Here is a 16,922-nt window from a genome sequence, read left to right on the forward strand (position 1 = left end):
AGTGTACTTACAGCCTCCGTTGTGGTACACGACGTACGGGAACCTGAGCAAGTTGGACAGGCCGACGCACATGCCGACGGAGCCGAACAGGAATTCGTTCGGGCTCTTCCACTGCTGCCTGGGGGGCGACGTCATGATGGCCTGCAGCCGCGGGTACTCTTCTTCTGCTTATTCCTCGACACGTGCAATCTCAAGCGCCTGTACCGCGGGCCCTTTCTCCTTCGTCTTCTTCACAAGCACGCGCGTCGCAACATCCCTGTGCTTTGTTTTGTTTCGTTCTGCGCTTACGATTTCTCTGGTGCCAAGTGGTCAGCGTTTAATAGCGTTTCTTACACTACTTACTACCCAGACTGCACTAAATCTGGCGGGCGGAAGACAAGAGTGTTGCTTGAATTATTGCAAAGTACGGGAGTGGACGCGCAGCGTTAGTATAAAGCTCTTTACTGAAGTAGTAGTAGTAGAAGTAGTAGTAGTAGTATTGGTAGTTGGTACTATTGCTACTGCGACTAGTTTTAATAATAGCAATAGAGTGTTCTAAAAGATGGGCAAAACATAGGCACAGTTACCCTCAGCGTCGCTGCGTCCATTATTTTGGACGCAGAGGTTCATCCCTGCACTTTTGTTTCATGAATTCCCTCTCCCCCGTGCAGAGTAGCGGACTAGAGCCCACCAGCTGGCGCTGACCTCTACGACTCTCCCGAAAACAAAGTCTGCCTCTCTCTCTCTCCAACTAGAAGGACATGTGGCAACAACCGTCCACGCATTTTTTTTTTTTTTTTTTGAGGGCGCTGCGACACCACGAGGACGCCTGCATATGGAAAGTTCGGCTTGTCTCGACTGCGGCTTGGCCTCAAACGTGCTCACGAGTGCGCAAATAAATCCCCTCGGAATTGAACATTCTGAACTGGCCTTGCATGGTTTCTCCTAAAGCACCTTGCATTTGTGCTTGCTGACTCGTCGAATATGAAAAGCGAACGAAGAAATAAACAAATGAAGAACGATTAAAGCCTGCGCACTATGAAAGTAGACCCCGTCTCATCTTTCCTCAAAACTTAGCGACCGGAGGGGCGGAGCTGGTTGTATTCTACATAGCCGCACACCCTAGCGCGAGTGCTTACGCTTTAAAAACAGATTTTGGTATAGACAGAGCAATATTGTGCACGCAAGTTCAGAGTAATATAGAGTTACTTATGGTCCACAGGTCTTCGGACGTGTCTTCGATGTGTCTTGGAAGTCCGAGAAAGATGCCAATTCGAGGCCCCCTCTTCCTTTACAGCATTCCAAACAGCACCGCAGTGCCACTTATTTTTATCCTTCGGTAATTCCACGCTCTCAGTCAGATTCATCGAGACCTTCCGTCTCACCTAAGCGCGTACCTGGGCTCGAAAAAAAAAATGCAGTCCAACGCCCATGCTTGAATCCATGCGAAGTGAAGCGCTTAATTAAATGCTAAACAAATTATGGCGAAGCGCACAATTGGGTTTACGATTATCATAAGCAATGTGTAATCTCATGCAATGTTTAAGTTTATATCCGCAAAGAAATTCGCAACCTACGACAGTAAAGAAAAATAATATATTGCCTGTATTAGTAAACAACCCCTATACAATACTGTAAGAGTTGAGCTCGGGCATGAATTAAGTGGTAGCTGGCCCATGCCGTCGTCCGACTCATCCACGCTAAGGACGTTGTTAAAGGGAGGGACTTGTTCTCATCGAGAACGAGGAATATGGTATTTATTTACAAGATCTACATGAAGGGTGGAGAACGTTACAGTTCATCAGTCTAGCATGACTGAAAAAGAAAGCACACCGAACAGCCGACAACGGCTGCTTTAGGACAGTTTGTCTACCCGACATCCCTAGGTGAGGGAAAACTGCCATTCAACCCCCGACCAATGGGAGCGTCCAAAGACATCGTAGTCGACCCGCCTTTGAGGGGGAGAGTTCACCCATTCACTTCCTCACTTTGGTTTCACTGAACACATCGATGTAAGAGGGTTCTCGTAGACGGGGGTCCTAACCCAAGCAGGCGCCTCTTGATCCCAGAGCTGACCCCGCAGCTAGCCGCCGCGTCTGTCCATTGACTGTTACGACTTCTGGGGCTCGCAAGAAAGCACCGCAAAACACCCTGTTCCAGGAGTTCTCTTGCTGCAAGCAAACCGTGAAGGCGACAGCGAACCGACTAACAATATTCAGTCCGCCGGACGTGGCTAGACATGCCGGCGCCGTTGGGCTGTCGAGGAGGCGCATTGTTGTCTTTACAAAGCCAGTCGTCGCAGCGGGCTAGGAAGGGTTCGGAGGTCGCTTCTCCGAAGATCGCCAGCCCCCGCAGGCCGATCGTAACAATACCAAGAATACCACTCATATCGCGAGAAAAGACGTGGTAATAGAGAAAAGGCGCAAAACGGGGAAGACCGGCGGCGACGCCACCTCGAAGTTTCGGCAGCAGCTTGCGGTGACGTCACGAGTTTTGACGGCACGTGCTAGGGCTTAGTTAACTTGTTACAGGTAAAAATGGACTACATTTTGTTCTAAAGAAGACCAAGTTTGACCATGACAAATTTCGGAAACATTTAATGGGCCAACGCGGCCCAAATAAAACAAAAGAAAGGATACTTTGAAATCTGCAACGTACCACACTGACGTGCCCTGCAATAAGGTTTTGGCGCGAAATTAGAAAAAAGTTAGACTTCGACTTGATTTTCTTTTCTCATATTGAACCTATTATCTAGAAATGAAATAATATGACAGTGTTTTCAATGAATACCTTATCGGTATAAACTGAATTGTTGTTTCTCTTTGGTGCCCCTTTAATGTGATAGATTTCTTCTTTAATGTTTACGCACACCACTCCCAAGTCATGCTGAAATGCAAACAGTAAATCAGGCGGCTATATATGCACGGTGTCAGACGTCCACTCATCGATATTACGCGGACGAAAGCGATGAATGCTGCTTGTAGAGGTGATAATAGCGATGCCAGGTGTATGCACAGAGAATAACGATACATATCTGGCTACACTTAAGGATTCTTATGAAGGAGGAAAATTGCCATCCGCGCGACTGTAGCACGAAGCTACGTAGGAAACCCGTTCGAGTTCCCCAAGGGAGCTGCTTGGAAACGTACAAAGCTGAAGTCTGACTAACTTTTCAGTACTTTTTGTTTAATGTTACTAGATAGAGGGGCCACATGATATATTTAAAGGCCGAGCAGCGCCAGTCAAAGCAGATGAGCGCTGGCGGCAAGGCCGGGTTTAGTCCTCTGCGATATAAGCATAATAGAAAAAGATTCAGTTGATTACGAAATTCACATGCAAGAAGCGACTACGTTGTGAAACAAACTGATCACGCGGCATGTTAAGTCTGCTCAGACTTAACATCGAGGTGTGATGACTTCCCAAACGTGACGCGAACTTTTCAGCGAAAAATGGAACAAACATACCATATGCAGCAACTAATAGCAATTCTCGCCCTGAACTACCTATTTTCTAAACACATTTCCCACAAAAAACACAATATCTAAGATGCCCTCGGGAGAAAAGAATAAAGCTGTTAAAGAAGCACTTGCTTGGTATCATTCCGATAAGACACAGCGTGATTTATACCCTTTACAAACTAGGCAGGGTGAAAACCTCGCAGCTCAAAAGAATCAATAAGAGTTATGCATGAAACAACTAGCAACAGTTAAACATCTGCGAAGCCACGCATAAAATAGATGTAAGAACATGAAGTGCGCGACAGCTGGTGCGAGGATTTACCGGGCCACATAAAGCTAACAATTTCAGTTCTTGCAAACTTCTGTAGCTTTAGCATACAACACAATGCGCTCGTGCAGTCGTGCAGCCTAGCTAGCCCAGCACGGTAAAGAAGCGGAAAGCAATATAAACGGCAAACGCATTCCGAACATTAGCGAAATGTCCATAAACCGCATGCTGCACTGCAGACGAACTTCGTCGCTTACACGTCTAACTACGATCGAGTGGAAAAAAAACACCGAAGCGACAAACGAGAGGATGAGAACAAGAAATTTCCCACCGAAGCGACGATCCATTACTACCGTTGCTCCCGCTGATGAGGCTTTGCGGGGAATGATTAGGACCGTTTCGCCGGCAAGTTATCGCCAGTATTTGAGCCCTCCACCCCCACCGCCACCGTGCAACAATTATTCTTCGACATTCCTTGAAGCTTTGGCTACCTTACACATGCGAAGGGTGTTGCCTATTTTGCTCTGAAAACGTGAATAAGACAGAGAAGCACTATCAACGACACAACAAGCTACGGCGCGCTGGCTCCTCTCCCGTGTGTTCTGTGCAAGGCCGCCACCAGTAGCGCGTCCATCGGCGCGCACTACGCCTATACGGACGCTCGAGTCGCATTCATACCGTCCGCGCCGGCGCCGCCGTTGTCGTGCTGTCACGCTGACGGCGTGTGCGCGGCTTGCGCTCAGAAGGCTACAAGCACTGTGGTTTAATCAGTCTCCAAAGAGGCGGGGCTGGGTGCGTTTGGCTGCAAGAAACAACGAAGCGAAGTGAACCAACACCACCTAGACAAGAGAATGCCTGAGCGCTCTGCAGCGAAGTCATCACTACGTCACGTGGAGATGGCCACCGCGAGCGGTGGTGAGGTTCGTACCTTGGGCAAAGAGTGAACGCACCGTGAACGCTATTGCATAGCGTGGTCTATCTCCGACAGTTTGCCGTAGGTTTCATCTCGCGCACCATCGGGATGAAGCCTTCAATGCCACTGCCGGTGTTTCTCGTCACGCCAGCGGTGCGAGACGGCCGACGGCTCCCAGGGCGCTGTTCCTTCCGCCGAGCACGAGTTTCCTTGCGTGCTGCGGCGCGCGAACATGTCGCACCCGCGTGTATTTAGGCAATAATTTAGAGCGCGGTCCGAGGAGTTCAACCGAAACACCAAACCTTGCTATTCGTTGTCGGTGCTTCACCCTTCGGGCGAAACTGGCAACCTTTCCAAGACAAGGTCTTGTTGGGCGAGTTCAGATTCTTTTGGGGTTCGTGGAATCTGGGTGCCTAACCACTTTTCGCCTCGTAAATTAGACGATTTGAAGCCTTCTAGTGCACCACGCAGGACAATGTGCTTGGCGTGCACACCCACCCCTACCCCCGCCTCCACCCCTTGTAACCTCGCCACTGGGCTAAACAGACTTCTGCTTCTCTTCAGAGGGAAAGGACTGACGCAGAAAAAAAAAACAACCGCGTGCATTCTGCTGGAGATCCCTCAGCCCTTGCGGTAAAAGGGGAAGAATAAAGCTAAGTTATATTGCGATAGCAATTATATGGAAACCCGAGACGCACTATCGCCGTCGCATGTTGTCCTTCCAGAATAAAGTCGAAGTTAGAGGAGAATGAGCGTCCCGCGCGCCGGAAAAGCTGGTGGCTCGATGCGCGCCGTCTTCCAGCGCGCCCAATGGTGGAGGTCACGTGATCGAGCCCACGCTGCTCCACGACTGGGAGAATGTGCCTCTCTGGCACATTCTCCCAGAGGAAGAGAGGGCAGGTCGCCTTCACTAAGGGGCTTTAGCCTTGTCCAGTCCGACCGTAGGATGTTCTCTGGCCGAGCGCATCAGCCGCAGGCCAAGCAAGGGCAGCCTATAGATGGATGGTGGCTTCTCTCCTCCCGAATGCCAAATGTTGGAGGTCGGTAATCCGAGTTTCGGAGACGCAGGAGATTTGAAACGGTGAAGCGAGCGGCAGCACAACACGCACGCTTTAGGACAAGCACGTGCGCTTCCTGCAGCCGGCACTCCTTATCATGCCAGCGTTGCCAACAACGAGCACTCGAGCGAGATCGATTCGCGTTTGTCTGTGTACTCATGACACCACAACTGTTCGGTTAGCGTGCGACTGCGTACTGCATTTTATACGGCCTAAAGAAATATACGAGCGTTACTTCGTGTAATTGTCAAATACTTTGCTATCACTATCATTCAATGTTCCACATGTCGGGCGAAACTACGACGTTTTCTTAAGATTACATTCTCAATTGCATTTAAAAAATAATGTATGCATTTTTGTAGAAAACTGCTTATCATATTATATTGCAACGCTTACAGCTCATGGTAGATTCTATGACTAACAGTCTGAACCTAAAATATTGAAACATCACAGTTGAAGAAAGAATTAAATCTCTGAGCAAATTTAGCGCCAGCGAATAAGGACCGAAGGGAGACGACACCACAATGCGCTGACTTCAACAACTTTATTTTCAGGAGACCACCACCAATTTAACCCCCACACAGTGGCGCCACATCATCCAAATTTTAACCATCCACTAAAGCCGTCTCCTTATCTAACAAGTCGACTGAAGGGGCACTAACACACGTATCACTATTCCGACAGATAGCCTGAGCCTCAATAATCTCTCGGACATCTTTATCTTTGTGCTTCGTAAGAACACGGCAGGACACATACACCGGCGCACAGTCACATCATTACTGACAGTGAGTTGACAGATGACCGTATTGCTTACTTTTCACGTTGGTAAACAACAACGGAGGATCCTGACTGCCTATATCGGTTTACCAACACGCCCAACAAATGGCATGCAACGCTGGAAAGTGTCCTCGCATCAGTTACGACAGGAATTAACAGTGTTTTTTATGCGAAGCATATATACTAGCCGCACAACCACGCTCTTCCTTGCTGCGCCGAGCGCGGCCGCGTAGCTACCATATCACGTCATAAGAGTTGCAAAAGCGGAGGCTCAACTCGTGCGCTCGCTTGCGGCCGCGTAGCTACATAGCCGGGTCTCAGCTCGTGCGCTCGCCTGCGGTCGCAGAGATGGTACTGCGGCCTAACTCCCGCTCCTCCCGCTAGGGCACTGACGTCACAACAGCTGCAAGCCGGGCTCAACTCTTGCGCTCGCCTGCGGTCGCACAGCCGGTGCTGCGGCCTAACTCCCGTTCCTCCCGCTAGGGCACTGGGGTCATAACAGCTGTATAAAAGAGCAGCGCGCTCTCGTCAAGGCCAGTTGTATAGCGCGATGGCGGGAAAGGAAAGGGCCGCTCGTCAGACCGCAAAGCGCAAGTTACAAAGAGCCACGGAAACGGCCTTTACTGATCACCACAGCGTATTTATTGGTTTGAAAATAAAGGAATAGGCAGAGTAACGCATGAGTTGTTTCTTCGTCTAGCCGAACCAAATATAGCCAAGCAACAGCAGTTCACCAGGCTAAACAGTGGTTCAACAACTAAAATAAAGGCTAGTATGCTTCGCATCCTGGGCTTAACCTTAGCTAAGCCACAGCAATTTATTTTTTCCCTTGGAGCATGCTAGTACGAACCGAGTATAGGCTTTGTTAGAAGATGCCAATATATGGAATTTACCGGCAAAGTTAGTCATCCTGTGAAGTTTCTGACGAAAAATTCGCAGTTTCGCCCGACACGCGAAGCACCGATTGCGACAGCAAATTAGTGGATAGCTGTACGAAGTAAGTATAGCAGTTTAAGCGGCCGCATAAACTTGCAAACATTCGCTTACTAACTAAATTAACAATGATAGAATGTGTAAGCGTGACTGAACGAGGACGTAGGAAGAAACAGACACACAGAGACAGCGCTGTCTCTGTGTGTCTGCTTCTTTCTACGTCCCTGTTCAGTCGCGCTTACACATTATATCATGGATTTAAGAGGAAGCTTTAGCTCAATGCAACAAACCTCGTCAGATTTGGTGCAGTGATTGTCGAGAAAAACGAATTCTCCTTTTACATGTATTTAGATAGGAGCACCCGAGCTAAAGCTTCCTCTTAAACCAAGTAGCCCGCCAACGTGTTTTAACTAAATTAACCAGCACGGTGTCACGCGCGCACAGGTAAACATGAACACATCTCGCTCGATGAGCGCGCAAACTCGCTGTCAAAATTCAGGAGTGAGGAATCGTGGCAGCAGCAAGCGAATTGACCTTCATGCATCTCTCGCTTCAACGCGAACGAAACGCCGAAAGCACAGCGCATACGAAGCTACCGGCACCACGCGCGCTCTGCAAACATCGCAGATCGCTTTGAAGATGAGGCCCGCGCGGGCGCGCATTTTCTCCACGTCGCAAATCTCTTACCAGTAAGACACACGAGCGCCGGCAACACGTCCCTACGGCGTTCGCCAAAGGCGCCTACTACGGCGCCCGCGATTAGCGTGGTCAGCGCCGTAGTAGACGCCGTAGTTGTCTCCACCCTGTACCAAACGGCGGGCAAGGACATCGAGGCATCCTAGCAGCCGCCGGAGAAGAACGCCCCTCCTTCCTCTCCTGACCCCTCCAGTCTCACGCACGACAGGAGAGGGCACGCATCCGGGCCGCGTTCCTCACTCGCGCACGCGAGCTTGAACCGCGTCGACTCACTCTCACACGCTTTCACTGGCACATACAGCATACAGCGCGCGGAGACGGTTTTATCGCCCTTGGACTTGATACGGAACCTCACGGCGACGCCGACGGCAGAAATGCGCCTGGTGTCCATACAATTTCTATTGCAATGAAAGTGCAATCTGAAACTTTATATAAAGTTGAGCACATGAATACAGAACCATTCGAGGTACTACAATAGAAAATCTACTTAACCCTAATCCAACAGACATCCCCATTCAGCACGAAAAATTTCATGTTAGTATGCAGTAATGTTTCAGATAAAACACTGAACCCAAATGTGGATCATTTACCCTACCATCTCCCTCTATAGGAAGCAGTGATTGAAACACTTGCGAGACACTGCACCTCCAAACTATACTACCAATTGCTTCCTGGTCCACTCAGCAGTGGGCAAGTACTTCTGTTCCAGCAAGCTGTTGGGTCTCAAGTACAGCTCAATGCACTTACCGGTAGGAATATGTTTAGTGAAAGCTACGCTCGCAGGTTAGCAATGTAAGCACTCATTCATTCACTCACTCAGTATTTTAACGCGCAAGCATTCTTTGGCGATTACCCCACCAAAATCTGTCGTCACGCGAAGAGTGTAATGCCTTGCATCTGCACAAAAATGCATAATTTGCGAAGTTAAGACATCTATATGTTGTAATAGCGTAAATGTAGATGATTTGCACATTTAAAGCGATAAGAAACCATTTAAAACAATCATATTGACCAGAGAGAATTTTGCTAGCAATATAGTGTCCATAACGTGAAAAGCGTGACACCTTACCCATATACATATGGCTCCACAGAAAATGCATGGGAAAGCCTATAGCAGGGGTGGGTCAAATGAAATTTGGGAAAGAAAAGCGAAAGCTAACAGCCGAGCCAAGGAGTGCTTATGCATTTGTAGACAATTGTAGCACCCGTTCTTGCGTTGAGCGTCGGCGTGCTTCGGCGTCATTCATAACCGAGCTAACGAGCACAGCGAAGGATGAAAGAGCGCACGAGGAGTGCAGCGGGTGATGAAAGAAGGCGATAGCGAAGAGAGCGCAAGGAGGAAAGCGGGGAAGAAGAGTACAGTGGAACCATGAGGCGGAAAGCGGAGAGTATGGCAAAAGCATGAGAAAAGCGCAGTGCCGCGCAAGCCAGGCTCTGCGGCGATGATGGCTGCAAGATGGCTCTAGAGTAGCGCACGCTAGACATAGGAAACAAAGAGCTACATGAGCAGAGGTCAGCCTGCGGCGGCTACTGTGAATCGCGCCCACACGTTACCCACGTGCTGCCTCTCGTGGTCTCCCGATTAGCGAGGCAGTCGTGCCACACTTTACTCCGCTTGCAACGTGCCTCACGAGACAGTGTCCGTGCCAGTCACGCTACTCACGGCGTTCTCTTCCTAGTGTAAACCGTGTACCTATATAATCATAATACAAAAAGCATTAACACGCGAAATGAAAACACGCATAAAACTGCGCTCAAATTTCGTATTGGGAAGTATCGTAATCGCCGGTGAATTTTTATAGTGATGCATTCACTTGCACTCACCCGCGTGGTCTACTCGCATTCACTAGCACTCACTCATATTCCCACTCACATCCACCTACTCGCACTCAATTCCAAGGCATGAGTGTGAGCATGTCGACCTGTGGTGACACCATCCACTGTGGACCTGCCCGAGACAAAACATACAGAACCAAACTACACTGTTCTTGCTGAAGTCACCAACCAAACCACAAGACCTGGTTAAGTAAGGTGTAGCTTTGGGCGAGTCGATACGGTCGATATCACTTAATGATTGCAGTACAAAGTGCAACACAAGAATGGGAATCGAAGGCCACATGAAAATCACTGAATTCCAAATAAACTTTATTTTTCAACAGAATACGTAAGTATACTAGACTACACGAACTGAAAAAACGAAACAGGTTAACAATAAAATTCAATAAAGCGTGAGGCACCCGGTATTATCACTGCTTTTACAAGTACCCGTAAGACTTACTTTCTTTAGCAATCATCGATTTGTTGTTAACCTGTTTCAATTTACTGTTTGCCCTACTTATGTCTTTAGCTGCAAAGTTTTGTTGGAAGTCAACGCTCTGTGCGTCCCTTGACAATTTAGCTACAACAAGACCCAGTCGCCTGGGCCAGACTATCAGGATAGCCTCACAGATGGGACTACAATGCTGTTCGACTTGCTACTGTCAAGCGGGTTATCAGCCCGCATTTGACATTACCTTGCAGCCAGTGTTGCCGCACCTAGAGGGCAAGGGCAGACCTTATTTATCAGTAAATTCTTATTCCATAAATTGTTTTATATAGTTTATACAGTTTGGATTAATACATGTGTAGATCTGGCACATATACAACTCTCCAGCAATCAGAATATTACAAGTCTATATTAACAACGGTCCCGTTGGGTTTTACTTTACATAACCCAGCCAAAGCATAGCTGGTAGGTGGATCTTCCCCCTGAAGAATTTTCAGCAGAATTTGGATGGCAGTCGGCAGTTTCGAAGCGTATGTCCGCCAAGGCGGACTCTGCCAACCGGCCTAGCGGCGGCATATGGTGGAATAGGCGTAACGCCGGCGCCTCATTCAGAACTCAGGAAAATGGAGATAAGCTCAAGAGCAAAATCATCAGGGCGTCACGGATGCCTCCCATGCCCAAGGAACATGCCAAAATTATCATACGACCCCGCGGAGGGCTGAATATTGCCAAGACAGGACCGACCGTGATCGGCAAGGCGATCGTGGAAGCGGCGGGTCTTACCCCTACGCAGATAAGCTCGGACATCATTTGTCCTAACATACTACAAAACATTCTGGTGGCCAGCACGCCCAACCGAGACAACGCTTCAAAATACACAAGAATCAGGGCAATTCATGTGGCTGGAAGAATGTTTGAAGTCAGTGCATACGAGGCCGCCCCCCACACCACGTGTAAAGGGGTAATCAGACACATCGACCTCAACGACAGTCCATCGGACCTGGAACGTAACATCGTCAACGAGAGAAACCCGCTGGCCTTGGCGGTCAAGAGAATTAAGAACACAGGCACAATCATCATTGCTTTCGACGGACTCAAGGTTCCGAACTTCGTACGCTATGGCCCAGTCCTTGTGAAATGCTTTCTTTATCGCAAACAAGTTGATATTTGCTACGCGTGCGGCAAACTCGGCCATCGGGCCGACGTTTGCCCGACTCCCGAAGAGTCCACCTGCAGAGGATGTGGGGCAGTCAACCCGGACGATCAACACCAGTGCACGCCAAAGTGTGGGTTGTGCGGGGGCCCACACCCTACGGCGGACAAAACGTGCAAGGAGAGATTCCAGGTCCCGTACATCGTCAGAAGGAGACGATGGGAGAGTGCGACGGTGGAAGCTTCAACAAGTGGGGCTTCGTCAACACCACATAGCAGCGAGATCAAGAATCACTTCGAGCAACTTCCACCGCAAGAGCCTAGGGGGCGCTCCCGATCCAGGGGACGCTCTGGCTCCAGAGGGAGCCCACGGAGTCGCTCTCAATCCAGAGGGCGCTCTTGTTCCAGAACCAGGGCCAGATCACGCTCCAGGGGTCGCTCCGGATCCCGGCGCGGAGGCAGTCAAGTCCGGTTCAGGTCCTGCTCGAGGTCCTGCTCCAGGGATCGCCGACCCGAGTGCTCCCCAACCTGGGCCGACCGAGTTCGCGGAACGCCGGAAAAGGTAACGCGGGGCTCACCGCCAGGGCATGATAGAGGTAACAACAGACTAGCACAACTTGAGCGCGAAAACGAGATGATGAAGAACACGATAGCTCGACTGATGACAGAAATTGCCGAAATTAAGAAGGGCAGTCAACCCGTGATGGCTGACAAGCAGCCAGCCACTCCCCAGCCAATGGAAGTCCCCATGGTTGAGAAGAGCGATACGGATAAGCAACCGGCATCTCCCCAGCCAATGGAAGTCCCCATGGTTGAGATGATCGATACAGAGAGGCCCGCTAAGAAGAGGGCAATCGCTAACGAGCAAGAAAGAGCACCAGGCAGGGCCAAATCGGAGATTCGCGAGTTGCTCTCCGCTCTAAGTGACAGCATAAAGCAGATAAATGAAAAGTTCTCGCTCTTCCACAGCAACATGACGTCCATGGAGGAGCGCACTAATCAGCGGATCAGCAAAATTGAATCCTTCTTAGAAAACGTCGTAGCACCTGTGCTGGCACCTAAACCTCCTACACTCCCAGCAACAGCATCGACTAGTAAGAGCTCGGGGGCGATCGGCCCTACAAAGGTTAGCACAGCACCTCAAGAGCAATACGATGGCCACTCAAACTAGCTCATTCAGAATGTGGCAATGGAATTGCAGGGGTTTCCTTCCCAAGAGGGCTCCCCTGCAACAATATATTCGCTCACACGCAGAAAAGCCAAATGTTATCGTTTTACAAGAAACATTAACATCTAACGTCACGCTGTCTGGCTACAAGCCCGTAGCCAAACACGAAGAAGGACGGGGGATCGCCGTACTGATTAGCAACAAGCTGACCCACATCACTCACGACCTTAACATGACCGCAAGTAAAGTCGAATACTTGATGATAGAGATAATTCCTAGCCCAACTAACCGCGAAAGTATATTCATCCTGAATGTCTACAGCAGTCCCAAAGCTCCAAGACAACGCTTCAAAGCCCTAATCACCAAGGCCACGCAACTAGCGCGCGACTCCCCTTTGATCATAGCTGGTGATTTCAACGCGCCGTACCACACCTGGGGCTACCCATATAACACTAACAAGGGGGAGGAGCTCTGGCGTGAGGCTATAAACCTAAACTTGATGCTAGTCACGGACCCAGCGTTCCCCACCAGATGCGGAACATCGTCGAGCCGTGACACGACACCGGATCTCACCTTTGTCAGGAGCAATGCAGCCGTCAAGTGGACGAACCTCGGGGTAGACTTTGGTAGCGACCATTATATCTTGGCCACGCACCTCCAAGTCGAGCAGAAGAGACAGCGTATGTTCCAGTACACAGACTGGGACAAATTTCGCAAAATTAGGGAAGAGCGAACGGAGAGTGTGGAGAAGCCTAGCCTCGAACAATGGGTTGTGCAGGTTAGACAAGATATCAAAGCTACCACCAAAGAGGTTTGTACCGATCTTCCAGTGGAAAAGATGGACAGCCGTCTGGCTCACCTGTTGGAGGCCAAGCAGTCGCTCCTCGCCAGGTGGAAAGGACAACGGCTCAACCGCAGGCTAAGAAAAAAGATATCGGAAATCAACAGAACTATAGAGGAACACTGCAGAGCCCTCTCTAAACAACAGTGGGATGAGGTGTGTAACTCGATCGACGGGCAGCTGCGCAACGGGGGCACCTGGAACCTCCTAAAGCATCTCCTCGACGAGACGAACACTAAGACCAACCAACGCAACACACTGGCGCGCACTCTACACACAGCAAAGCGAGAATATTCGAGCAATGAAATGTTATCCATACTAGTGAAGAAGTACCTATCAGTCGCATCGGGCCCTACACCACCTTCCCCTGACTACGAAGGCTCCGACAACCCTGAGCTCGACGCAGAATTCGGGATTGAGGAGATCAGGCAGGCGCTCCATGCCCTCAACGGCAGATCGGCTCCGGGTCCGGACAAGATCACAAACAAAGCTCTACGGAACCTGGACGAGAAGTCCATCGAATACCTAACGGACATCGTTAACCAAACATGGAGCAGCGGTAAAGTCCCGGAAATGTGGAAATCGGCCAACACCATTCTCATCCCCAAGCCAGGCAAGCCGCCCAGCCTCGATAACCTCCGCCCAATTTCGCTCACATCGTGCGTGGGGAAGGTTGCTGAGCACGCAATCCTAAACAGGCTTTCACGCTACCTGGAGGACCACGACATTTACCCACACAATATGATCGGCTTCAGGGTCGGACTCTCGACGCAGGACGCGATGAAGCTCATCAAGCATCACATCATTGACTGTAATACGCGGGATACGAGAGCCATACTAGGTCTAGATCTGGAAAAGGCCTTCGATAACGTTCTTCACTCGTTCGTTTTGAACACCATCTCGAGTCTCAACCTGGGGAAGCACTTTCATTCATACACGAGATCTTTCCTGTCAAACAGAGAAGCCACCCTTAAGATCGGGGACCTGACTTCAGACATGATCAAGCTGGGGTCTAAGGGCACGCCACAAGGGGCAGTCATATCCCCAACCCTCTTTAACCTCGTCATGATTGGACTATCCAGGACACTCTCTGCCATCGACGGTATCAGTCATACCATATACGCAGATGACGTTACCATCTGGTGTACGGGAGGTAGTGACGGACAGGTAGAGACGGCCCTGCAAGAGGCGATTGATGCTACCGAGAGATACCTTGCGTCCACGGGCCTTCGGTGCTCACCGCACAAGTCGGAACTGCTACTTTATCGACCTAAGCGCAGAGGCCCGAAACCAAAGGGGTGGAAACCACTCGCCGAATGCGACATAAAACTGCGCACAAACGACGGAGGATATATTCCGAGGGTGGATGCTATCCGGATTCTCGGCATGATAGTGGAGTCGAATGGTTCAAACAACCAGACAGTGCTGCGACTCACTAAGAAGACGGACAATGCCATCAGACTAATCAGAAGAGTGGCCAACCGGCAGCAAGGCCTCAGAGAAGATAACCTCGTGAGATTGGTACATGCGTTCGTAATGTGTCATTTCACTTACGTCGCGGCTATGCACAACTGGCAAAGATCGGAGCGGGATAAGCTCAACGCATTAATCAGGAAGGCAATCAAGAGAGCTCTCGGCCTCCCCATATACACTCACACGGAACGCTTACTTCAGCTTGGCATGCATAACACGCTAGAGGAAATAGCGGAAGCACAGGAGAGGGCCCAGTTCGTCAGGCTATCTACCACACAAGCTGGAAGACACATTTTACAGGAGCTGGGCGTTCCCCCAACAGTAATCAAAACAAAGTTCTGTAGCATCCCTCGAGAGCAGCGGGACCGCATCATTGTCGCCCCGATCCCACGAAACGTCCATCCAGAGCACAACGTGGGAAGACGTCGGGCGCGCGCGAAGGCTCTCCTGGACAAGGCTCGTGAACGGGCTTCGGAGAACAGTTTCGTAGACGCAGCGCGCTACGCCGACGGACAGGCCTTCGCTGTAGTTAGCGTAGATCATGAAAGGCAGATAACGAACGCAATCTCGATTCGGACGACGTCCTCTGAGATTGCAGAGCAGGCTGCAATAGCGATGGCCTTATTGGACAACAAGAGGACATCAATCTACAGTGACTCCATATCAGCTGTTAGGGCATTTGCCAAAGGAACCATATCCGAGCTGGCCCTAAGGATACTAGGAAGCAAGGAGATCAAGCCACACACATTGATCTGGTTTCCAGCACACATGGGACAGATCGAGAGTGCCCCGCCCAACCTCAACGAGTCGGCACACGGAGCTGCGCGAGGGATCATCAACCGCGTAGCTACCGGGCAGCGTGACGCTGGGGGTACTGACAATCGGGACTCTCCTTCCACGTACACCGAAATTACTAAGCACTTTTACTTGGCTCGGAGGATCTACCCCCTCCCACATTGCAAACTCAATAGACCTCAGGCTTTGACACTAAGGCTTCTACAGACGGGGGCTTACCCAAACCCCCTACTTCTTCACCAGGTGTACCCCGAAATTCAGACAACAAATGCATGTGCACTATGCAATGATTTAGCGAATTTACCTCACATGCTCTGGCGATGTCCCGCGTTACACAGCGATGAAAACAACACTTCTTCACGTTGGGATGCGGTCCTACACAGCCCCAACCTCGAAGAACAGTTATGGGCTGTCCAACGGGCCCGCGACGCGGCGGAGAGACTCGGCCTCTCTGTCCCGACGTGGGAGCGGCCCGCTGCGCGCTAGTGCGCGCCCTAAAGGACCCTAATAAAGTTTTTCATCCATCCATGCAAGTAAAAGGAAGCACGAAGAAAAACTGCGGAGCAGTTAGAAAAGTTTTATAGCATGGGGTATTCAAATATTTAAAACTTCTAATACGAATTGAACAGTCTCTTGTCATTCGATTCGAGAATTCACTATTCCAAGTAGTTGAATATTCATTTCTGTTGGAATATGAGTGATAACAACACTTATCACGGGACAGATTTCAATATTTACCCACAGAGAGAGACAATATACAGGTGAGGACTGCTCCTAGTGATTTTGCAACAGGAAAGTCATGGTTGTTGCATGGAGTCATCAATACAGAAGTTATTTAACTTCTGTATAGGCAATGATCCATTCTTATTAAATAACTGGAAGTCATTCATTGAGAATGACTGGGCAGTGTGTGTTGTGATAAAAACAAATGAGAGTTCCCTTTGCGAGTTGGGGTGCACCTTCCTCTTTATAGTTAGCAGATACGTGCGATAAGGTGGTCTGCGTCTGATAACTGGCACTTGTTCGTGCTCGCAGTAGGCAGTGTTCGAGCTCGAGTTCAGCCTTGGGAACACAGTAGACAGCTACGGCCCTTGGAAATTCTCAAACGCCGGTGAAACGTGGAAGTAAATAACCAATCAGACCAA

General features: G+C 49.8%; 1 protein-coding gene across 2 annotated transcripts in view; it reads right to left on the reverse strand.

Annotated features, from left to right (window-relative positions):
- LOC126537905 (sodium-dependent noradrenaline transporter-like) overlaps positions 1-1,166 on the reverse strand; it is a 69,383-nt gene extending 68,217 nt beyond the window's left edge. The window contains exon 1 of one of the 2 annotated variants that reach the window (XM_050185008.3): positions 12-1,166. In XM_050185008.3, coding sequence (XP_050040965.1) covers positions 12-135 — 124 coding nt within the window. In that variant the 5' untranslated portion in view covers positions 136-1,166. The remainder of the gene's footprint in view (positions 1-11) is intronic. The other variant, XM_050185009.3, reaches the window with a different exon arrangement.
- Between the last annotated feature and the right edge of the window lie 15,756 nt (positions 1,167-16,922).

Source organism: Dermacentor andersoni, chromosome 4 (assembly GCF_023375885.2).
Source record: "Dermacentor andersoni chromosome 4, qqDerAnde1_hic_scaffold, whole genome shotgun sequence".
NCBI lineage: Eukaryota > Metazoa > Arthropoda > Arachnida > Ixodida > Ixodidae > Dermacentor > Dermacentor andersoni.